At 41.1% G+C, this 24,547-nt stretch overlaps 1 protein-coding gene across 1 annotated transcript in view; it reads right to left on the reverse strand.

Moving 5' to 3' along the window:
• Positions 1 to 1,890: 1,890 nt before the first annotated feature.
• Positions 1,891 to 24,547, reverse strand: part of UGT8 (UDP glycosyltransferase 8) — a 26,841-nt gene continuing 4,184 nt past the window's right edge. The window contains exons 2-5 of the mRNA XM_009576512.1: positions 9,112 to 9,254; positions 6,418 to 6,494; positions 4,698 to 4,917; positions 1,891 to 3,011 (exon numbers count right to left, since the gene is read on the reverse strand). Coding sequence (XP_009574807.1) covers positions 2,648 to 3,011; positions 4,698 to 4,917; positions 6,418 to 6,494; positions 9,112 to 9,254 — 804 coding nt within the window. The 3' untranslated portion in view covers positions 1,891 to 2,647. The remainder of the gene's footprint in view (positions 3,012 to 4,697; positions 4,918 to 6,417; positions 6,495 to 9,111; positions 9,255 to 24,547) is intronic.

A 24,547-nucleotide genomic window follows, 5' to 3' on the forward strand; every position in this document is an offset into this window, starting at 1 on the left:
CACCTGCCCCAGGAACAGCTAAGAACTGACTAATTCTGCACCAGTTTTACTCTCCTACTGTCAGACATGTTTTGTGGAAGTGTTCCCCACACACCATTATCCACCCGCTTTGTCTAATACAGGTTCCTGTGACACTGCAGGGAGCTGAAATGAAAAGTAACTACAATATCGGATCATATTTGAACTTACAAGAAAGTAATTTTGAACGAAACAAGTATTTCTATACTTTAGGTGGATCAGACCCATCTAGAAGTTTGGTAATACAATTAATAATGCAGAAACCTCCTCTTTTTGCAACTGAACCGAAGCATATTTATATCTAAAAAGACTACTCAGAAATCAGTCATCTCATGTAATACCGCTGTGCAAAAAGTTTTGCTTTCTAAGAAACAGGTATAACTTACCACGTACAAAAAAGCCACACTTGACCAGGAATGTTTATGCAAACCTGAAAAAATTTAACTGCCTTAAAAAGGAAATCTGGTTAAACATTCCATCTTTCAATTGATTCAACGCTCCTACAGGAAGTAGATGTACATTCACAAAATATAATAATTTTTGATTTCAAATACATACCGTGCATCATGGTATATACTAAGAAGAAAGAATCTGTGTATCCTAATAAGCACCACACACACTAGGTACTTTAAAACAAACAGCATTCATTTGAATAAAAATATACTTCCAACAACAGAATTTCTCTATTAAATCCATGTTTATTGCTTAAGTTTTATCACAGTGGAGATTAAATTATGCTTAATCATCCGGTCAGTGCTTTTGTACCTTCTTCAATGCCAAAAAAAAACCATTTAAACCAAGTCATTCATACACTCGAAGTCTTACTACCATCCCACCATTCATCGCCTCTGTGTGCTCCTTTAGTTGCCACAAACTGCAAGATTGTAAAAAGGTATAGCTAATAGGCTTATTTATAATACCATTTTCTTCAAGTATTCAGAAAGCAGTACAAGTAGCTGTACTGTATATTAGAAACATATCTGTACTGTTATTTATTGCTATAGGATAGAGGCTCCTGATGGAATGATAGTGAAATATTGCATCACTGTGTATGAAGATGATCTCAGCATCCTATAATCGTCACAACTCTTCCCATGTTAGTGAACAACACTAGGTAAAATGGGTTTCTTTCCTTTCTCTTTCAGGCATGGGATTTCAAACTACAAATAAATAAAGCATACACTCACAACATGTGTAGTGCAAATTCCAAGTAAACAGAATGACATGGAAATAAACTCATAGTTGCCAACTCTGGTTCCGCAGGGCAGTTATGATTTTATGCCCAGCGCCCTGCATCCCCGCCCTCGGTGCGCACCACCGCCAGCGTCCCATGTCGGCGACAATGATTGAAAGAGATGGTTGCAGGGAGGGGCCATAGCAGGGGAAGGGGGAGACGACCACCACCTCTGCAAACCTTGCGCTCGGGTGGCCAGGCTTCACCCGACGCGTCCCGTCAGACCTCGGAAGGAAGGCTGGTCACCCACCCGGAGAGCAGCCTCCCGTCCCGCATCGGAGAATTTGTATTGGCAACTATGTAAAACATGGATTGCGTGGCCCAGACTAATAGAAGGTAATATTTTTTCCAGATACAACCATTGAAAGAGAACATCTACAACACCGCGATTTAGAAAGAACTTAATAATAATGAGAATTAATACGAAAGACATTCAACTTTGGGGGGGGTGTTTGTTGTTTGTTTTTTACATAGCGGTTTGATTCCGCACCTGGGCCATTACAAACCTTCTGCATTCAGCACAGGGCTAGATTTTCTTTTTTTGGTTGCTGTCTGTTTCATTTATTTTTCCTAATTATGCAAATCTACTTCCCACACAGCCACATTTTAAGCTGAAACAGAACTCCCTAATATTTTCATGGCATAAATTATATATGGAGAGAAAGGCAACAAAAAAAAATTTGTATAAATTAAAAATTAAGACATATTGTAGACTTGCTCAAGACCCTTTTTCTCCAAAGTACTGGTAGTGAGCCGAAGAGTCATGCAGCTTATCAGTAAAAAGAGTACATATTTTTGCCATTTTTCTTCAGTGCTCATTTTAAAATTTTTTTTTTTTCATTTCTGTGTTCTCAGTCCACAACTTGCTATTTCTTGCACAGAGACTGGGAAAATTTTTTTTTTTTAAAGAGCATTCTTACACAACATGTTGAACCTTCAACAAAGGAAATACAGAGCTAGCACTAAAGTTCTCTCAGCTAAAAGATGGATATATTAAAATAATAAAAAAATAAAAGGAAAAAACCTCTGCAAATAAAAAGAAACCTCTCCTCATTTGGGACATACACGTTTAGCGTTTAAAAACTGAAAGTTCATAAATATGGTCATTGTATAACTTCAGAGGATTAAGGCTTCTAAAAACTTCAGTGCCAAAATAACCTCTCTGCATCAGTATTAAGAATATTTTATTCTTAATTTTCCTTTTTAGGTTGTGCTTGCCTTTTTTTTTTTTTAAATACTTCTCTTAGTTCCATAGAATTTTGTCACATAATATTACATACTGAAGGGGAGTGTTAGAACTGCTTATTGAGGTTTTAAGTAGTTGTTAGACTAAGTTACAGCGATAAAATTTGATTACTGATCTGATTCATTACTACTTTACATGGGGTGGTTGGCTCATTTCACCTTTTTTTCATGCTTAATGTGGCCATTTCTTCTATACTTGCCATTTGGTATCCCATTCTGGTAATGTCCATTAACAGCGCTATGTTCGTCATTTGACCACAGATGTTTGCTTTGTTTGCGGATAAATTTTGTTATCCTGGCCAAAATATAATAAAGTAAGGCAGCACCCACTAGTACAACAAAGGCAATATCCAGTAAGAAATACTGATATAAAGAGATGCTGTAAACAGCAGCACGTAGATGTTGGGCTCCGTTGTGACGGAGGATGTAATTAATCCAGTATACAGTCCGGTTAACAGGATGACCAGGTTGGTCTTTGTGAATCTCAGACAGCCTCTGGGCCCGCTGCCGGTAGCTGCGGGGAAGAAAAAGAAAGAAAAGGGAAGAAAGGAAAAGTTGTCATCAGCGCTCTGAGCAATGCAAGCCTGCAAACACGTCAATATACCGAAGCCTTTTCAGATCAAACAGCGTATTACCGCAGGACTCTCGCAACCGCCAGCATCCAGAGGGCTAGACACAGCAGATAATCTGTCTTTAAATCAGTCCTTACAGCTCATTGATGAAGAATGACTAGAAAAGCAGAACCCTGTGTGACTAAAGGCAGAAATCCACCCGCCAGCAAAGCTATGAAGAGCCAAGCTGACCTGCTGTCAGAGAAGAATCTTCACTAACCCAAAATGAATGCTACCAAGTGAGACACATTTGCCCTTCCCACTGTAAACTGGCAACATACCATGTCTAACACAGCACTCATTTATGTTTTTGCGCAACTGAATTACTAGAGAAACACAGAACAAAGCGAGAAGCTCGTCTCTGATTGCGCCATAGACTATTCCTGCTTGGGTACTGAGTTCAGCCTAAAACTTTTTATTTTTCTCAACAGGCCATCCCCAGCAGCCGATAATGTCAAATGCCTTCTCTCCCCCCTCACCGCAGCTGCAGGGTCAACAGGTTATTTATGCAGGACTTGCCTTTCTACTAAGGATAACTGCACAAGGGAAAGGTGATGCAACCAACATTATCAAGATCTCTTTAGTGACATTCCCCTTTGCTGCGGTTCTGCTGCTCGCTCCTCACAGGCTTCTCCTTTCCCAAGGCAAGCGCCGCTTAGACTTTGCTCCCATGAACGCAAGAAGCACTGTCAGCACCGTGCTCCAAAACTGCTGTCAGCCCAATACAATAAGCCACCAGCTAACACATCGTTATTTTTAATCTGGAGATGGTCTGAATGTCACAGATGTTTAAAAGAGAAGAGTTCGGAACAAACTTGTAAAGTAACTCTCCTTGCACTTTAATATCCCTGAGCAAATCTGTTTGCTGGAATTAGAAAGAGATATGAAACCTAGTTCATGGGCTTCTACTTATTCCACCTGAGTAACAAAAAAGATTACCAAAAAACAGACTGGAGTCCTCATTCATAATAATTTGTTAGAATAGTGTCATTGCAACAAACACAAATGACCTTCTGACTTCAAGAGAAGTATTACTGGCCAGAACAGGAAAGTAAATTCTTTTTTTTTTTTAAATCAAATCATGGGACTTCAGGAAAGAGTCACTCTTATTGGATACCTCTGTGTTTTTACCTACAATCCAAACATGCCACCCTACAATCGTATAGGTGTATTTTGCTCCAGGCCCCTTAGGCAGCACAACAGGCAGACTAAATATGCTAAATATGGAGTAATCAAGACACACAAGAAGAGACATTGGTCTGCAACAAGGCCTAAGTCAGGACAAGTTTGTTTCTATAACCCTTCTGCCCTTTGCATGGCAACTGTCACAAAAAGCAAATGAGACAATTGAGTTTTGGTACGCTAAGCAATGAGCTTAGCACCTGCACGGAAACCTGATCAATGGAGTAATCTTGTGAAATGGGACAATCATCCAAAGACTTGCCCCAACTGTACACCAATAAATTCTGAACTGAACCAATAAAATTCCAGCCTGCTTTTTTTTCCCTTGCACAAAGGTTCTGTATATGCATATTTATCTCATAACAATAACTTAAAATAAAAGCAAGAAACAATCGCTCATTCCATACCTGGGATCATTTATAACTTTTACTAGGGCTTCATACAATTCACTCTCAGTGACAGTCTTCCAGTTCAACAATATTCCCATGCCTTTGGCCTGCACACGAGTCATAGTATCATAATGGTCTCCAAAAAGGGGAATCCCCACCACCGGGACCCCATGGTACATGGTTTCAAAAATGCTGTTCAAACCTCCGTGACTAAGAAAAGCTTTTATGTTAGAGTGACCTGAAAACAGAAGAGGCATGAAGATTAAAAAACCATTTACATCTCCTTAATGTAAAGCTACTGAAGCAACTGGGTACAACACATTTGTCACCATGTTTCTACGGCTGCAATTCAGGAAGGCAAAAATGAATGCAACTTGTTCTGAAGTTCTCCTCCTTAAACCTACTCCACTGAAATTTGGCATGCATTAGATGATTCCCTTATACACTAAGAGAGAGGGAACGGCCAATGCAAAGAAAATTCTCATGTATACAAGTTGTGTAAAATTATTAATGGAATAACTAATATACATTGTCAACTCCTGAGTAGCTGCAGGTGGTGACTACAACCAGTTTAGCAGTACAAAATGAGCCAGGGAGAGAGCGTTTTCCCTCATTATTCATATGAAATACAAGCTATTTAATGACAGGACAACCGATGTTACATTCTCTCTAAAGCTTCACATGCCTTACTTCAGGCTAGCAAGATCTGACAATAACAGTAACAACCTTATGTAATGGAAAAATGAGACTGCCTCAGAGGTATTTAGCAACCAAAACAAATCTACCTGGTTTCAAAGTCATTTGCCTAATCACTATATTATGATAAATACTCCAGCTGACATGCACACACACTGATGCACACACATGCTCAACACATTCATCCGCACCCATCATAGCACTGGAGCTGTTTTCGCGAACACGCAAACATCCAGGTATCCCAGAGACAACCATAAATATTCTGTGGCCCCTCGGATCTGCCATGTATTCAGCTACCCTTCGACAGGGAAAGAAGGGAAAAAATAAAATACGTAGACTCTAACATAGTCTTTAGCAGAAGATGGAAGAATATCGAGTTTCATCTCTGCACCTGAGAACCCGGAGTACCTCAGGTTAGTTAAACAGAAAGGTTGTTATCAGCTCGCAACACATGCCCAAGTTCTGTTAGAGCTTTCTTTGGAGAAAAATAAATGTGTATATATACAGCAGTATGTACAGACCCCTAAGACTTGTTTTGATGTAACGTGAACAAATTTTGTGTGCTTGGTTTTATGACTCTTCCATGAAGAGACCAGTGAACACCATACCATGCCTTTTTATAACGGAGAAATTAACAGTTACAGTCATCAGTTCCCTAAAATAGCAGATTCAAGAAAATCCCTACTTACTTAACTTTAGTAATTACTTTTTCTTGAACTGTATAGCTCCCATGGTATAGAAGACACTTGACAAAAAAATTTCCATTTATTAGGCCAAATAGTCTTTGGAATAACTATGTCCTTCTCCACACAAGTAACTTAAGGAAAAAATGGAGTTAGTACCAGGGAAAGATAATTAACATCAGAAAGGTGTTTGATTTCATCATCCTGAAATGCTGACAAATTCTGTATTCTTGTTCTATGACTTCCATTACAGAAAATATCCTAGATTTATAATGACTGCTAATTCAGCAGAATATTGTTGGAAGAGCAGCCTGAACTCGAGCGACAATAAGCGATATATGATCAAAATAGATACTCACCAAGGAGGTCGTTCTGCGGTAACCATTCTATAAGCTTCGTATTGTTGCCTAAATTCCTCGGTTTGTTTCCTGAAAACCTAAAACAATAAAATCAAATTGAAGCCGAGTTATCAAGACATCCAAAATCGACAAACTCAAACAAGAGAATCAAACCAAATGATCCATGAGCCCTAAGCAGATCTCCAGTTACATGGGGATACTCTTTACTCACTATTACAAGAAAACAAAATCAGCTCAACCAGAATGCTGTAAATAGCTAAGTAACCTCCAACTTCATGTTTCCATCATTCGGTTTCCTTGCAATCTGTCTTGAAATGCAGTATTTTCTATTAACATAATAGCGACGTAGTTCTTCTCAAAGCATATGTAACTCTTACCACTGTGACTGGCAGGAGGTTTTATAACCTCTGTAGCTCCGAGTCCATTGCTTTACCGAAAACTCTGGCTGGTACTAGACAAATAACTCCAAGAACACCCCATCAGCACACAAGTAATAATCCCTACCATCAACACAAGGCGTTCCCTTTCAGTTGGCCAGTTTCCCGTAGCTCTTGATAATTGACACCATCTTATTTTAAAAGGAGTTACTAATACCAGGAAGAGAAAGGCTGACAGCTCAGCTTATGAGGCAAGAAGCTATCGATGAAAAGTTTGGGATCAGACTGTGAGACAAGTGTATTTTTCTCACTTGCTCAACTGCCTGAAACCCAACGGCAACATTTTGCTCACCTGAGGTTGCTGGAAAAGTTTAGCCCATAAAATACAGGCTCAAAGTACAAACTGATTTACATATTAATATGATATGCAGTTAATATAGAAAGTTAAATATATTTTAAACAGACAAGAAAGATAGAAAGAATTACCAGTGACTACTAGAGGATAGAGCTGTTCTGTGACAGCTCCATCGAACGACTTAAAAATATTCTGGTTATTAGAGAACGTTAGAACGGTAACTTCATAAAGAATCACCTACCTATTCCCAATTGAGCAAGCCATACATCTTTACAACTGGCTTGTACATTCTATACATTGGGAAAAAAGCCTACCTTATTTATGCTAACTTAAATAAAAGCAAATAAGCCATGTTACTGGTTTTGGCTCTAACTAGTACTCCATAATCAGAAGCGTATAAAGAACTACAAAGATTTTCTTGATTTAGCATTGTGACATAAGACTGCCAAGCAGTACTGCCTTTCTCATTTTCAGAAATATCTAGTATAAAAGCCACCTGCATCCAACACAGACCATGGTCAATGATTTGAAGAACAAAAATATCAAAGTAAAGTTGGACTCAATTTCATATTTAGGTATTTAATCATGGATCTCAAATTCCCACTGGGGTGACTGAAAGTCACTTGCTCAGCTCTCCCAAAGACCATGCCTTACACCTAGTCCCAGGGACATCTTCCCATTCCACAAATCACGATGGAAAGAAACAGCAGGCGGGTTCCCTTATCCAAAAAGCCATTCACAGCAGGTAACAGATTGCAGATAACAGATTGCAGGTAAAAAAACAGAACAAAGCAAAAAACGGTACAAAAAAGCACTGGTAAGGAAATACTAGTGAGGATAATTAAAAATTTTAAAAACTTCAACTTAAATTGGTGCTTTTGCATTAAAAAAGTTATCCCCAAGAAAAATCCATTAAAATTTATTTATTTACTACAGAAAGTGGATACTTCCTACTGAAAAACATTCCAGGGAAAACATGATAAAAGGATAAAACAAAAGAAAAGCAGTAAGATCAAGCGTGACTAATAATTAATTACAAGCCAAGCAGTGTTGCAGCCTTCATAAGCAACATACAGCAGCTCTACCCCAAACAAAACCTGATGAGATCTTCACTAGAACTACCAAAGGTTCTGTGCTATGGCCTGAAAAATTTCCATTTTCCTGTTCATTAGTGGGGTTCACTATTTCAACTATACACAGCAATGAAAACGGTCCCTAAGAGATGGCAGGGAACGGGACACTAAATAGACGGCTAATGCAACTTCTAAAGTGCAGCAAAGACAGCAGTCAAATTGTAAGACACTGATTATTTGGAAACCAATGGTTCACATGAACTCCTCTGAATTATATTGCAGAGCAACCCTCCATGTGAAGCAGAGCTGACTAACAGTTCTTGGATTTCTACAGTAAGTTTAGAGAGCCACTCAAGATGTTTTTAGAGCCAAGAAAGCTTATTACTGATTTTTACTCCTGCGAATTTTTCTTCCTCCAATTTCTCACAGATAAAGACAAGTGAGAACAGCAATTATGAAAGTCTATATTAACAGATAAAAGAGGAGAGGGAGCCCAAAAAAGAGAGGAAAAAAGCAAGATGAAGAATGAAAACCTAGGATTAAATCAGCAGGATGTCATTCTTGCTCCCTACGGTGGCTTCTTCATCAGAAATGATGACAGTATGTCACAAGTGTTATAACCTCAGACTCTTTTCACTGACCGCAATCCTTCCAGGATATGAACTCAGCACAGGATTATAACCTGTGCCTTATTCTGCCACAAAACCATTGCTCCTCCTTATTACCAGGGGACTGCAACATTTCCACAAAGAGAGGCTTTCAAAAGAGTCAAGACCTCTGCGCCACCCAGACCGTCTCAATTTCAGCTTCTGCAATCCTAGATCAAAATGGCACAATAGGAAATGAGCGTCCTTCAAATCACCCCAAGTACATCTATCATTGCACTTACCTCCAAATAACTCTCTGAGGCAGTCTCGCCAGAGCATGTGCTAACTTATTTGCTATATCTTCTGACAGGTATTTCACTCCAGCTCCAAATGAGACGAGGACAAAGCCATTTTCGTTAGCACCATTTACCCACGTTTGAAGATCCTGTTAAAGTGAAAATTTATACTGAGCACTGTAGAAGCATGGGTAAACCACAGAAACAGAATAAACAAACATTTCTTAGGAAGAACAATTGGTGGCCCTGATGTTACTTCACAAGCCAAGTTTCAGAAGTCAAACATTTTAGAAGTTATCGAGTACAATGACTCAATGATTCAGAATCAACGGTACAGGCTATGAACAACAAAATTCTTCCGGGTTTGTTTTACCTTCCTTATTAACAGCCAGTTTCATAAAACAATTTGTCCTTTCTTAACTGATCAGTTGACACACATTCACATGTTAACACATTACATTTTAACTCAGCAAAATATAAATAGCTCTGTCTCACAGTATCAGCCTGGAAGTACAGCACAGGAAACACGTGAATGAAGTCTGGGACTCAACTGCATCATTTCTAGCCTTAAAGGAAGTGAGAGTACTTCAAAAGGGTTGTTTTTATTTCATTTATACAAAAAATAATAAACACAACTTGAAAGAAGCCAGAGCTTCAAAAAACACTTTCAGTTTCCACTGCTCCAATATTTCAAGGAGCAAAGAACAACATTTGCATCTGTATGGCAAGTACAGGGTGGACATCCCTCTTTCTTGCATCTATATCTTTCTTAGACCTGTGTGCCTCTTCCACGGCAAGTTACCAGCATTACATTAAATATACAGAAGTGTAACAAAGGCCAAAACCTGTTACATCCTTAAGTTCATCCTCCTCCTGTAATTACTCTAAAATAGAGTCTCTTGCAACGCAATTTTTGCTGACCCTCTTGATTCAAGGGCTGCCTCAACTTAGGCAAGGAAGGCAACAATGCCCAGAGCCGAGGTCTGCAGCACTGCACCGCTCAGAAGTACTCCGAAAGCAGAACCAACATCTATCTCCTGGGGGGAACCCGACAGCCACGCCGAGAGATTCAAGTTCAGAGGCAGCAGCTTTTACGGCAGGGCAGGTAAAAGCCTCAGTGTACCCTTTGCTTTTGAAAACTTAGATTTAAATTCTATTTTCCCAATGCAACTGTTGGCAGTGGAAACTAAAAACTACACCACTGACACACAGATATGTCAGTCTGCTGAAGAATAACTTGTTTTTCCCAGGATATGGTTTAATTCTGGTCTCACTGAATTTAAGCGTAAGCCTGCTCAACACTAGTACAGCAATAGGAAATGAGTAAAAGGAAAATAAAGAGCCCTGTTCACAATGCGCCTGTTGTCCTTGTAATAAATAGCAGGCCAGACAGTAATAGAGTATTGCTGTGCTATCATATCTGAGCACAAAACCACAAAAGCTACCACAAAAACCAGCAGGCATAAAGACCTGCACTTCACACTGGGGGTTGTACACTAGTCTCTGCTATGCAGTGGAAAAGGGATTTCCATTTTCTCTAGAATCCAGACTTCATTTTCTTCATCTTCTTCCACTGCTCTCTCTTTTCCTTTTTTTTTTTCCTACATCTGTGGAGAAAGGGAGAAAGGAGGGGAAGTGTCTGTGACCTGCCTCGAAGCTGAACCATTTATTATGGGCTGAACTTCTGACACGAAAGTTTCCAAGTGGTTTTGTGATTTATTTAAAGTTTGTCCTTGAATTTTACTTAAGGACCTAAGGCATGCTGCAAATGTAATTATATTATAGTCACTTTTACTTAGTGGTTCAACTAGTTACATCTTGAACTATTTCCTCTCTGTTGTTTAAAGCTAAACAGAAAATAACCTTTTGTGGGCTCTAGGACAAACCATTCTGAAAAGCAATCAAGTACCATGCTGTAAAAGACAGCTCTCTGCGTATTTGTGACATTCGATCAAGTTATATTCCAAGAGCTGAAGTCACCTGTTACAAGGTGGTTTTCTTCCAACAACTGGAAAAAGCCCAACATCCACAGGCTCTGGTCTTCTTAGGGCACTCAACCACCCCGATACCTGCTGGAGGGGCAGAAAGCTAGAGGTTTCTGGAGTGCCTTCTTGATGACAACTCCATGACACAGATGCTCAAGAAACCAACAAGAAGAGACACTGTGCTGGTCCTCATACATACAAACAAGGAAGACTTTGTCTGGGACGCAAAGGGTCAGGGGCAGCCTTGGCTGCAGTGACCATAAGATGGAGGAGTTCAGGATACTGAGAGGACAAGGAAGACAACAGCAACATCTCCTGGTCTTCAAGAGAACCGACTCTGACCTCTTCAGAGACCTGCTTAGATACAGCCCTGGAGAGAAGAGGGGTTCAGGAGAGCTGGTTGATATTGAAGCATCACCTTCTCCAAGCTCAAGCATGGTCCATCCTGATGAGCAGCAAGTTAAGCCAAGTGGCAAGAGGATGAACAAAGGACTCCTGGCAAGACTCGGATGTTAAAAGGAAGCATACATGAGGTAGTAACAGGGATAGGTGGCCTGCGGGGGAATACACAGGCACTGCCTGAGCTTGCAGGGATGGGGTTTGGAAAGCCAAAGCCCATTTGCAGCTGAATCTGGTAAGGGACATGAAGGGCAGCAAGGTACATGAGCAGCAAAAGGAAGACCAGGGGAAACACGGGCCCACTGCTGAATGGAACAAGGGACCCGGTGACAAAAAAATATGGTGAAGGTCGAGGTACTTCATGCTTTCTTCATCTCAGCCTTTACTGGTAAGGCTGGCCTTCAGCAATCTCAGGTCCCTCAGACCAGAGGGAATGTCTGGAGCAAGGAAGACCTACCCTCAGTACAAGATCAGGCTAGGTTACTTTTAAATGAACTAGACATACACAAGCATACAGGACCTGACAGCATGCACCCAGAAGTGCCAGTAGGCAACCGGGAGCTGGCCAATGTCACTGCAAGGCCACTCTTGATGATCTTTGAAAGGTCAGGGCAATTGGAGGAGACTCCTGTGGACTGGGGTGGAGGGAAAGCAAGTGTCACTTGCATTTTCATAAAAGAGGGAAGGGAGCAGCCCAGGGAATGGGCTGCTCAGCCTCACCTTGATCCCTGGAAGGTGGTGGAGCAAATAATCCTGGAGGTCATTTCCAAACCTATTAAGGACAACATGAATGGAGCGGTCAGCAAGGATTTATGGAGGGAAAATCAGCTTGATCAACCTGATTGCCTTCTACAGTGAGGAAACTGGCTCAGTGAAAGAGGTGAGAGCAGTGGATGTTATTTACCTTGACCTGAGTAAGGCTTTCAGCACTGCCTCCCACCACAGCCTCACATCAAACTGATGAAGTACTGGCTACGCAAACGGACAGAGAGCTGGGATTGGAAACTGGCTGAACTGCAGGGCCCAAACAGTTGTGATCAGTGGCACAAAGTCCAGCTAGCACATGTTTCTTTTTAATAAGGACGAAGACAGGATAGCTGGCACTACTGCTCAAGTATTTCTCATTCAGCTTTGGGAAGTCTCACCCGTGACTACTTACGCTTGGTCAGGCACGTGGTTTCTGCTGCTAGACATCAGTCTCCACCCATGACTACTTACGCTTGGTCAGACACGTGGTTTCTGCTGCTAGACATCAGTCTGTTCTAGCTGAGGAACGGCTCCCAAGGCTACTGCTCCTCTGTGCTTAACTAGAAACTCTGTAGGCTTCACAGCTCTGTGATGTATTCACGTAATAAGAATTATACGTCATTATGTAAACATAGAGGAGGTATAAAATATTTCCTTATAATGGAATTTCTAAAATAGCATTCAAAAATCCCCATGTATAATAACAAATAGCTATTAAGTACTTAAAATTTTATGTAGAGGAAAAAAGAAAGGAACTTTACTATGTACCATCGAATTAGACTCACCCTACAAACAGGCTTTTGCATTTTATTGTTGTGCAACAGCAAAGCAACTTGCTTGACGTTATTACGGCTGATTTCATAGCCAAACCTTTGTAACCCTTCCCTTTAAAGGTAATCCCACTGTTATGTGGAACATAACATGTACAAAGGGGAACTTAAAATCTTGGCAGGCAAGACAAGATCCTGCCACCAGGCTCAAAAGATGGAATTTGTTAGCCATATTAAATGGGATTAGATAAACCCAATAAAAATCAACGGAATACAGTTTTATTTTGTATAAACTGAAGCTTATTATCTGAGTGCTCCCTCTCCTGACCCACTTCCTAAGTGTGGCAACACACAAATGCACACTCGCAAGCTCTCAAACTGGGCTCCAAGCAACAGAAGTTTGCATGGAAATACTCTAATTAACTTCAGAAATCAGGCATGCTTCCCTTACAGACAGGTCCACACAAGGAAGAGACAAGTGAAATGAGGTTTGCCATGCTCTGACTTGGTCAGGTGCAAATCAAATCTGACCCAACAGGTACGTAACAATTCACACAAGTGCAACAGGCAGGGACTTAGCTCAGGCAGAACACCAGCCTACACAGCTAACATGGGCTTCCAGACCAGAGCTGGATGATGCCTGGCCAACCCAAATCAGAAGCAAAGGAACTTGAAGTTGTCCTCAGAGTTTCTTGTAGGACGCTAAATTAGAAAGAATATGATTTTGATTCCTCACACAGCCCTCTGCCAACCTCGAGAAGATCCAGAGGAGTTTCAACTCAGCTTGTCGCATTTTGACATCAACTGAAAGGTTCTTTTTTCCCCCCACTCAAATTTGTCCTAATTTTACTTAAGCTTTACATCACGCTGGTAGTAAGAGGAATTGCTTGCCTGCCTTCTGATCCGCAGCCCCTTTCCAATCTGCTTCCCCAGAGGGGTGCTGGAGATCAGTGCCGTGCACGGGCTGTAGAAAATGAACTACAGGCTTGTCAGGACAAGGGTTCTCCTTGCATACATCTGTGTCATTCCTGGCATAACACAGCCTTAATTAAATGGGATCACTAAGCATTGCTAAAAATGCAGGAGTTTGGTAAAAATCAGGAAATTAAGAACAGTGGACTTAAACTGCCTCCTTGTAGAGCTCCCCTTGACCTGGAGGAGTCCATAATTCTCAGGTTTCTTAAACTTCTTATAATTATTTCTCCTGACAGCTTTTTAGCACAGACTTTCTAAACTGAAGATTTAGTGAAACTGAATCCAAGTGAGCAGCCTTCATAGGTATTTGGTTGCATGATAGATCTAAACGTCCTGGTACAGTGAGCTGGGCCATGGCACAAAGGCTCAGTATTTGCTTGTACTTTCCCTGTTCTTCATGTGGCATACACAGTATAGAAGCAATACCCACAGCAGATAAAAAGCGGGCTATGATCTTGGCACGTGAAACAGACTAAATACTTCATCAGCATTGTTACTATGGCTATGTACATCACTTAATTCACACATACACATTCCTGATGTTTACTTTAGGAAGCGTGCACCACCATGACTGTGATGCAGGACAAGCAGTGCAAAATACAAGCTTTGAGCAATCCCTGCAAAACCTAAACAGTGGAAGAGAACACTGATTTTATTTGCCTACAGTTTCAGCATATCTAACTACTATAGCCTTTAGTCACCTTCCTACCTTTCCGTTCATTAAGGCCGTATTAGCCCTAACACCCCAAGTACCAGTCTCAACGAAAACACCACTCCAACACTGCACACTAAAAAGTTTTACAGACACCTAGGCTCATCCCCTAAGAGATTCACCCCTTCTTTTTTTTTTCCCCCTCAAATCCACTTACACTTTTTACCTCCAGCGCATTCTGTCTTCCCGATCCAATTACGCACCATATCAATATGCACTGAGTCAGGATGAGTCATTAGAGCTGCTTTCATTAAAAGCAGCGTTCTCTGTTCAGGCAGCATTTTACAGCTCCTCACTTGCAGCAGGAAAGCGACTTTTGCCCAGTTTAAATCATGATCCAGTTCACTGTAAATTCAGTGCAATTTTTTTTTCATATAAGGAAAGGACACTTAATATTTGAAATTACAACTTTTGAGGTCTAAACCTACAGTAAAGGTCTGGGGAGGAGGGTTATTACATGACGAACTGCATTATTGAGCCTTCCTCAAATTCTTATTCAAACTTCAATTGAACACAGAAATGAGAAGGTAACACCTTTGACTTTTGCAGTTAATTCAAACTTTGCATATATATTGTAATGACAAGCACTTCTTTAAATGGTTATCTGTTTCAGTGACTGTAACAGAGCACCTGAACAATTTTTTTTCCCAAATATAAGTATTTTTGGTTTTTGTTGTGTAGAAAGAAAAACTCTTGCCTCAACTACCTGAAGTCCTAGCATAGCCAGCAGACTTTTGCTTCGCTGAGGCTACCCTGCAAACTTGACAAACTGACCAGAAGCTTAGAAACAGAGACCTGGCTTTCCCCTTCCAAACTAGGAATCAAACCTCAAACAACTATAAACCCCAAACCTTGATGAATTTGAAAGCAAAATTTTCTGTAGAATTTCCGAAAAAACTTAGATCAGGCACTCACGTAATCTGTAGCTGAAGAAGCATTAAAAAAGTAGTTATTCTTCTTTGTAGTGTCACACTGAAAACAAGCTGACATTAATTAAGTATTAAGCCAGATACACAGGTGCATGCCAGGGTTTTCCAGAAATATTAAGACACTTAAATATAGCTGAAAAGTCTGGGACTGAAGAGGCATTCGCAAAAGTGACTTGAGTGAGGGAGGCAGTTTTCTCCAGGCTATCTCAACAGTCAGTGGAGAGGTTCATCCAAAGGATAAATCTGAGCACCTACAGCTAGACCTCTTCTTTCCCACTCCCATCTCCTTACCAGGCACAGTACGACAGGATGAGGTTAGCCCATATGAAAGACAGAAAACCTGTCAAGTCTACTACAGCACATGTGCAGTTTCTGAGCTGAATTGTGAACTACATTTTCTAACTGAATTTTGGTTTTCATCCAATTATAGCTTTATATACATCTCCAACAAAATATCATCTAATACATACATTCATTCATTACCATTTTCACTTGAGTTAAGCAATTGAAAAAAAAAAGTATGCTAAGGTATGAAATTCTTAAGGGAGCCCGAATTACAACACTGTGCCAAACCCTGTCAGGCCTCTGCCTGTTTTCATGTTTACTTCTGTGCAAACACATGTTCTTTGGGCAACATAGTAGAAAAGTAAGAGACTGAAAAGATAAACTTTCTTTTGAAGCTCCCTACCTGTTCATTCAAATCTCCAGTTTCTCTTACTTTGACTGACTGATCCTGGCACACCGAGTCCCAGAGGAGGTACCGATTCATCTTCGACCATATTCCATATCAGATGGGCTTTCTAAACTCTTTCAATAAATGGTAACTAAACTTACAGGTCTCAGAGAGGTATGGCACTTGCACAGATCAAGCAAAGGTGGTCATACAGCTACTATTACCTTCCTTCCCTGGGCAGGGAGATTTCACATGGTAGCGGACTGGCCTTGTGGCCATTTCGCCCCTCTCAGAAGTTGCATGCTTGCTTTTAAAACGCTGCCCTGAGTTTGTCACATACACTGTTGAAAGGCTGCCTAAGCAGGCTTCTCCTTTTTCAACATGGGTAATATTTGTTGCAGTCCGAGCTTTGCACAAGAGCAGGCACTACAACCTTGCCTCGCTCTCTTTTCCGAGTTTGGTTGCCCATCAGTAACGATTTTGTGTGACGCTACGTTACTGAAGAGTGAAGGTTTTTGAATATGTACTGGTCTTTTACTGAGGTTCTGCCTGTGCTTGCACAGGGCGAATAAGCACTTATTGATCTATGCTGTACTATAAGCGTGAGGGGGGTAGGGGGAAGAATAAAAAAATAAAATAAATCTTTTTACCATTCTCAGACAGGAATGCTATTGTGCTGACTCTACTGTGTGAGCTTTGTTCTGTTTGATTTTCTAATTAGCTATTCTTAGCAGGCTTAGATGCTAAATGCACAGCTGTGACTATAGAGTGAGGACCCAGCTGGCAGTAACCAGTGGTGCCTAATACTGAGATTTGTTTCAGATAAACAAAGTACACAAATACAAACATAACCGGGTTTAATATCCGAAGCTTTCCCTGTTCAGCTGCTCGATTCAAATGTGTAATAGCACAAATGTCTGTTCTTTGAATATGGTTGCAAACCACCATTCCCCAACGGAGAGCACAGGCATACTATGCAACTTCTACTACAAAATGCTGCTTAGAGTAGACAAAACCAGATCTATTTCAAAATAAATAAGAAGCCCCATGAAGTGATTTTTAGAAAGGAGATACTCACTGGTAAATAAACAGAAAGGTACACAGACCAGTTTTAACAGTGTCCTAACTTTTCTGGTGTCTTCTAAATAGTACTTCTCTGATGTGAAATACTTAAATGCTACATAAATACATTTTTAACCTCATTTCAAATTTTACTAAACAACATTATTTCAGCATAGGCAGTTAAAGGTCATACAGATGCCACTATACGACCTTTACTATCACTGAACAAACGGGGTCCCATCATATAATCTGAAAGTTGTAAAATAACATGTCAGTCTACAGCGAACCCAGAGAAACACCATCACTTTAGGCAGAGTATGCTGTTTGTATTTCCTTGCCCTGAATTCGTACATCAATTTATAACCAAAAATAAGGGGTTTTTCATTTCCTCTAACGAGTAGAGGACACAGGACACCACAGCGAACACCCGACTGCACCAAGCAGAGGATGGCTCGCACCTCCCTGAGTCAACACATCCAGCTGCCTTCTGCTAGCTCAGCCAAACATCTCCACATCGGCTAGCGCGTATGTCACACTCTGAAGGTTATGTTTCCACTAACTAAATTCCTGCCTTTTAAAAGCGATGGCCACGAGGCGAACGTGCTCGTCCCATTTTACCAGGGTTTGTTCCTTTTCATATCATCAGGCTCAGTCAGTTCATTTAACAGCAGCCACGCTGCTCCCAACCAGGACAAGATCCTTCCCCACCCCACCATGTCCCTCTGGATTAATGGCAAGTTAATTGTTCTCTTTCCTCGGGTACAAGTTGCTGTCGGCCACCAACCTCCTCCAACCAAGTTGCGAACTTGTAACTAAACCTATTTTTTCTGGTCTCTCCCCCTCTCCTCTCCATTTATTCTGCTGTCTGAAGTCAAGCTGAAACTTCTAAAAATGAAATAGAAAAAGTGGGGTATTAGTAAAGTCTCAGTAAGTTTGTATCTTGCCTTCTCTAGATATACTGATGTTGGCTGACACGCGCCATATACTATTAAGATGCTCATAAATCTCATTCTATTAATGAGATCTACCATAGACAAAGTCCATGCAGCTAATATTCACATTATTTTTTCATATTTTGTAGTTTATAAGACATAGAATAAGATAATTACAAAAACAGTATTTTGTAGACATTAAAGCATACTCAGATTACAGCATTAGACCAAATACCTCTATTTTCTTGCTAACTGCCATGCTAGCACTCCCAGTTGGGAAACAAACTGTAAAATATGAACTGTCTTCTATTAGGACCCCACACACTACTAAGTGCACTGTCATCACATATTAATCTAACAATGCTGTTGATAAAGTGCTGCTTCAGTAATATTAGACACAGATTCAGCCCTGTTGAAATACAGACTTTTTCCTTTTACGTTTCTCACTAATTATTTGGTATATATATACTGCATATTTGGCTTATCAAAATGCGTTGTGGGGGGGAAAAGTCTTTAAAGCCTTATGAAGCTTTTCAATGTCTACAATGTGGCATTTTCTTGTCCCTGACCTCTACTGCCTTTTCCCATTTAATATCCAATACCACAGAAAGTTTAAGTGCATTTAACTTTAAAGAGGCCCAAAATTCAGACTCAAAAACGCAGGCAAGAAATACAGTACTGCAAGCCTTTGTCTTTTCTCCTGTATCTCAGCCCTCTCTAGAGTTACAGGCATATCCAATGCAGCCTCTGAGAACAGAGTCTACCTAAAACTAGAGGTCAACCAGAAAACTGCTGCACAAGTACTTCCCTGATGCAACACTCTTCGTCAAAAATCCATTACTCACCGGACCTTTGGCAAGCACCCTGGGAAAGCAACCTTGCTTTTCAAATGAATGGAAGGTAGTCCAAAATAAGAAGCTTGCCCTTCAAGAGAGGTTATTAAAATCACTGCATAGAGTAGCAGGTGCAGCAGAGGTATCCTCAAATCCAGGATTCAGATTAAAAACCTTGTTGACATTACCCCAGGGGCAATATTCTGTTAAGAAATACCCCCAAAAAATTCACTTTCCTAAGCATGAAGCCCCATTGTATAACTTGCAAGCATACACAGAGAAGTTTAGGATTATTAAATGTAAAAGCAAACCAAGGTTTTGCCAATCCTCCTACAGTTTCAGTAGCTGCATATGTAGTAAAAAAGCTGTGCAAGTCACAGTTAAGAAAAGAGTTTCAAGAATGGAGACTGTTTTTACTTACTCTGTCTATAGAACACCTGGTCAAATTAAATTGCAGCGAAGAAAATTACAGTATGAAGAAAACAGAAAAGAAGCTGAATTTTAAATCCAGACCTCTGCATTACAGACACTGACATACAGCCCCATCCATAAATCCACATTATAAACTAACTCAGGCAGGAAATTTTGTCTTTCATTGTTCCATTACGACACCTGTGCTCTGTGGACAGTAGGAGATAGAATTCTAACCTGCAGCCTTGATTTAATAATGACAAGTTCTTCATTTCCTCTTCAGATTAAATAGCTTTTCTTTCTCCTGGAGCTTACCTCCTCCCTTCTGTGTTTTTTTTAATATTTATAACAATACATATACACATGTGTATATGTGTGTGTATATATACACACACAGATATACACACGCATAATATACATTTTTATATGTATTTATATATTTTAAACAGGCCATCAGTCATCACCCCTTCTTTAACAAGCTTAAGATCAGCTGGCTTCTGAGCCTGTGTTTAAGTGGTAAGATCTCACATCCTTCAATAAGACCTCCCTAATCTCCTCTTCTGCTCCCCCACTTGGTTGGGTGAGCAGAACTGCACTCAGAAACTCTTAGGAGGGCCCCATCTACACGTGCATGTCCCCCCTCACCTTTGTGCAAAAAGCACGAATGGAAACCAATCACTGCAGCAGCACTCGCTGAGGAACTCCCCGTTTTCACCTCTTACCTGCTCCCTCCGGGTCTGGAGGCAGGCAGGGCTGCCAGCGCCAGCAGCACAGCGCTATGCAGGATGAATCCCCGCAGCAGCTGCCAGGTATCCTGCCTCCACCTCCCCAGACCAGGGTTATCTGTGCACAGCCTGGGAAAAATCCAGGAGATGCAGCGGAGCTACGACCAGCAGCAAAACAGCAGGTGAAGGTTAATACTCAGTTACAGAAGTGTGTTGCTGCATTAAAAATTAATTTTACTCAGAAGTTTTAAAAAACAAAGAAAAAATAAAAAAAACATTAAAACAACATAGTTAATAACAAAACTTCTGTTCAAGGTGCTGTTATGACCTACAAGCAGCTCACTGTCAGAGTATGAAAGACAGCTCTACTTCAAGTCACCTATAAAGTACATCCACTGAAAAAATGACTGTACCCCAGGTTTCAGCCAAACATGAATTGACTCCCTGAAACCATGATTCCCTTGAAGGCAAGCTTTTAATAAGAATGGCATTATTTGGAAGGGAGATGCTTTTTTACACAGAGAAGCTGAAGATACATTACTGATTTCCCCAGCACTCTTCGAAAGGTCAGGTAAGAGGTGCTTGAAGCCACACCACGGAAGAGGTGACATACCACCAGCTCTCAGCCACTAACACCAGGCCAGGGAGCCAGGCGTGGGATCATCCCTTCTCCTCCTCGTCACGTTCTGTTCTTCCTCAGAAGCCTCCATCCTCCCCTGTCACGGACACCGCACCGCCCCAATCAACGGGTGCTGTCTAACACTAACCCAGCCACAGGATGTACAAATGCCCAAGCAGATTATCAGCCAAACATGAGTTATCCGCTCCACTTAAATAACCTTTAAGCAACCAGGACACATTAAAAGAAGAGTTGGCTTGATTACAAAGATTTTTTTTTTTTTTTAAAGTCAGTAATATTAATAATTAGGCTTGCTGCTCTTAAATGCCAGCTTTGAACACATCCCTATTTCCCAAATTACACAAACACAGTGTTCAAACTCAAGCGTGTTCAAACTCAAGCATGTTCCAAATACTACACAAAAAGTATGCCTTTGGAAATAACTTCCTATCTTCTGTTTCTCTACAGAATGTTAGAAATTATCCTATAATATGCTAGAAAAGTAGTCCATGGAAGAAACACTAGCTCATTATTTATCCTACATACAGGTCAGTCTTAAAAACTTGCAAGTGACACTCACAGTTAAAGCACTACATATTACCAAAGTGAATAAATCTTGATTTGTGCATTCCAATACAAAAATGATAAATTAGAATATTTAAACCCAGAAAACCTGTTTATAATAGTAGCTTATGTTAGCCTGTTTGATTTTTGTAAATGAAGAAATATAGTAAGATAAATTCTGTTGCTTTTAACTTTCATAATTTGACCTATGCAACATCCAAGGTCTGAGCCTCACATTTTCCATTCCCAATACACACAATCATTTGAGCTGAAGAAATAATCACCTCATACTACTACCCATGAACCAAGTGAACTTGCTTTTTGATGGACAGCACAGGTTTGCTGAAGAGGTTTGGTATTCGTTCATCAGATCACTGGATGCCAGCTTTCGTCTTACTTGAATGAGAGTACATTCCTTCCTGACCAAGTTTTACTAGAGACACTTAACTGACTTCTGAAATCAGCCCCGCATCCTCTTCCGTGTTCTACACCACACAGGTAGCTGCTGAGTCACGTATCTTCCCAAATTTAAAATGCAGCAGCATAGCAGGAATAGACATGGTTCGTCAGCCTAGCCATACTGGAGCATCTGAGGCTGGAGCCTACAGCACTTTTATGAGCGTGGGTGCCTGCAGAGCTCAGGCAACGCTTACTTGTGTAGCAAAAGATCAATTGTTGTGGGGGGGAGCAGCTCTATGTGGAAATACATTTCAGAGCCAAAATACATGATCATATGCTTTAGCACAGAATTTACACAGTGCCCCAAAATCTCTATCATCCTTAAAAGACTTTGCCTCCCCAGCTGACAATCACATGCATTTTAAAACAGCTCTAGAATTGCTTCGTATCACCAGAAATTTACTGTCCAAAGTAGCTCTATAAGAACTATTCCGACTTCAAAAAAAAAAAAAATGATGCTTCTATGCCACGTGCAAAGATCTACTGCTACAGTCTGCAAGAGCTTATAGACAGTGTCCTTGAATTTGAATGAAGGAGAAAAAAAAATCTGATCTAAGGAGTAAAACATCTCTTTATTCTTCCACGTAATTCTAAAGATAAATACCAGTATCAGCTAAGACACACCTAGTAAACATACAACTGTCAGCAAGGCTCTGAAAAAAAACCTTGTTAGTGAAGATATTTCAAAGCCACCCATTTGTTACATAGATCTAGATCTATATAATAACATGATTAGATAAGAGATCTACAGGGAGGAGCAAGTAAGTTACTGTAATTGCTATCTGTTGACAGCTATGGCTGAAAGGACAACTTCTAATTCGGAAACATGAACACCCTCCTTTGTAGCATAAATTTAGTCTAAGGTACAGAAGAATAAAAAAAATGAACTGTCATTTGTTTCTCTTTTCCTATCAACGACAAATGGCATTCAATCCAAAGAAGTACCTCAAGATCAGCATTAAAAAAGCATCGTGTTACACAGAGGTAGTTGTGAAACTTTTAAAACTATGCAGATGTGAAAAAGAAGGAGCTCAACTTAGAAACTCCAGGGTATGCATCACTGCAGTTTGTCTTTTTTTTGTAAACACTGACACAGATCATCTCAAGCACAACTGTATCCAAACTGCAGGATCCAACCCATGTCCAAAGGCACCTACATCATCAACTAGTGGATGGAAAGGAGTCCTTTTGAAACACTGTTCAGCTGCTTTTCTTGCAGCAAAGACAACTGCTCATTTCCAGCGCCCTCTGCCCGCTCCTCATCAAGGACCAGGTATTTCCCAAGGCCGCTGCTTGTAGCACCCATAAGGTTTCTACCCTGATTCAAGGACTTATCAGGCTGATTAATGCCTAACTACATATCAATCTAGTTACGAGCTATAAATGCCATGGCAGAGGTTTCCCCATTGTTTCTTGAAACTGTGTTACTTTAAAAAGCCAGCTTCATCGAGCTTCACAAGATTCCTCCAGAGAAGTGTAATAAGAAAAGGGCAGAGGAGCCTTTTGCTCTCCTAGTGGCCACTGCCAGTTATTGGCAAATACTGCCAGGTAACACCATACACTTCATAGTTTAAGCCAGTGATGACCTTAAAGACTTGATATTCAGTCTGTCTCTAGCTTTTGATGTTTTAAGGCTAATTCTGCTTGCACCGTCCTCCATGCAATTCAAAATACACTTTTTGGAGTTAACTATACAAACCCTGGACCCTTTCCCACAGGCAATATTTTATTTATGGGCGCAGCCACATTAACCATCTCCTTGTCTTTTACAGAGCACACTATTTATGCAAGAACAACCTTCTAAATCCACGCATTTTAACGAGCGAAAATAGCACGCTAGCTACCATAGAAGACGACTCCTAACAACACAACTCCTAACTGTGCGGTGTCTACTGCCTACACTGAGCTTTGCGAAGCGACGATCAGCCCTCCCACCGCAGTAAAACTCAGTGACAAATTATGCTCAGCTTCATCCGCCTGCAGCAGGGATCAGAAGGGCACAGGAGAAAACGTGCCATCATCGGGAATTTCAGTTGCGGACTGACATACTGCCTCTCTTAAGGGCAAGACTAACCCTGCTACGCCAAGGAGAAAGCTGCCAGCTGCCCGTGCCATGCCGCAAGGCACCGCAGGGAGCCGGGCAGAGCCGTGACCTCCAAAGGACCCGCTGCTCTCACCAGCTCTTGGCTCCCGCTCCTCGGCACGCTGATCGCTGCAACCGCGCCGACTGACACTGCGCCAAACGCGGACCGACATCGGGGCACTGCCTTAGTGAGAGCAAAAAAGAGGACTGGAGCCTGGCAAAGGCTTCCCGAGGCATCTGGGCAGGCTGCAACCCGGAGACGCGTTTGCAGTTTGCGTACCGCAGCCGGGTGCCGCGTGCTGCAGCCCTAATTGCTATAGGGCTCAGCAGCAGCTAAAAATCACGCCCGCCACGCGAGCTAACTGCATGATCGGCTACTGTTGGTTTCTGATCTGTGGCAGGCAGTAAGGATACACCCCGGTAAGGCCAGTTCCCTTCACAGGTGCCGAGCGAGATGCTCACCTAACACACAGTCCTTGCAGGGACTGCAGCCTGGCCCTACCTGAGCACCGTGCCAGCACGGCAGGGGCTCCGCGGGCACACCGTGCACGCCCCCCCCGCCCC

Source organism: Fulmarus glacialis, unplaced genomic scaffold, assembly GCF_000690835.1.
Source record: "Fulmarus glacialis isolate BGI_N327 unplaced genomic scaffold, ASM69083v1 scaffold5034, whole genome shotgun sequence".
Classification (NCBI taxonomy): domain Eukaryota; kingdom Metazoa; phylum Chordata; class Aves; order Procellariiformes; family Procellariidae; genus Fulmarus; species Fulmarus glacialis.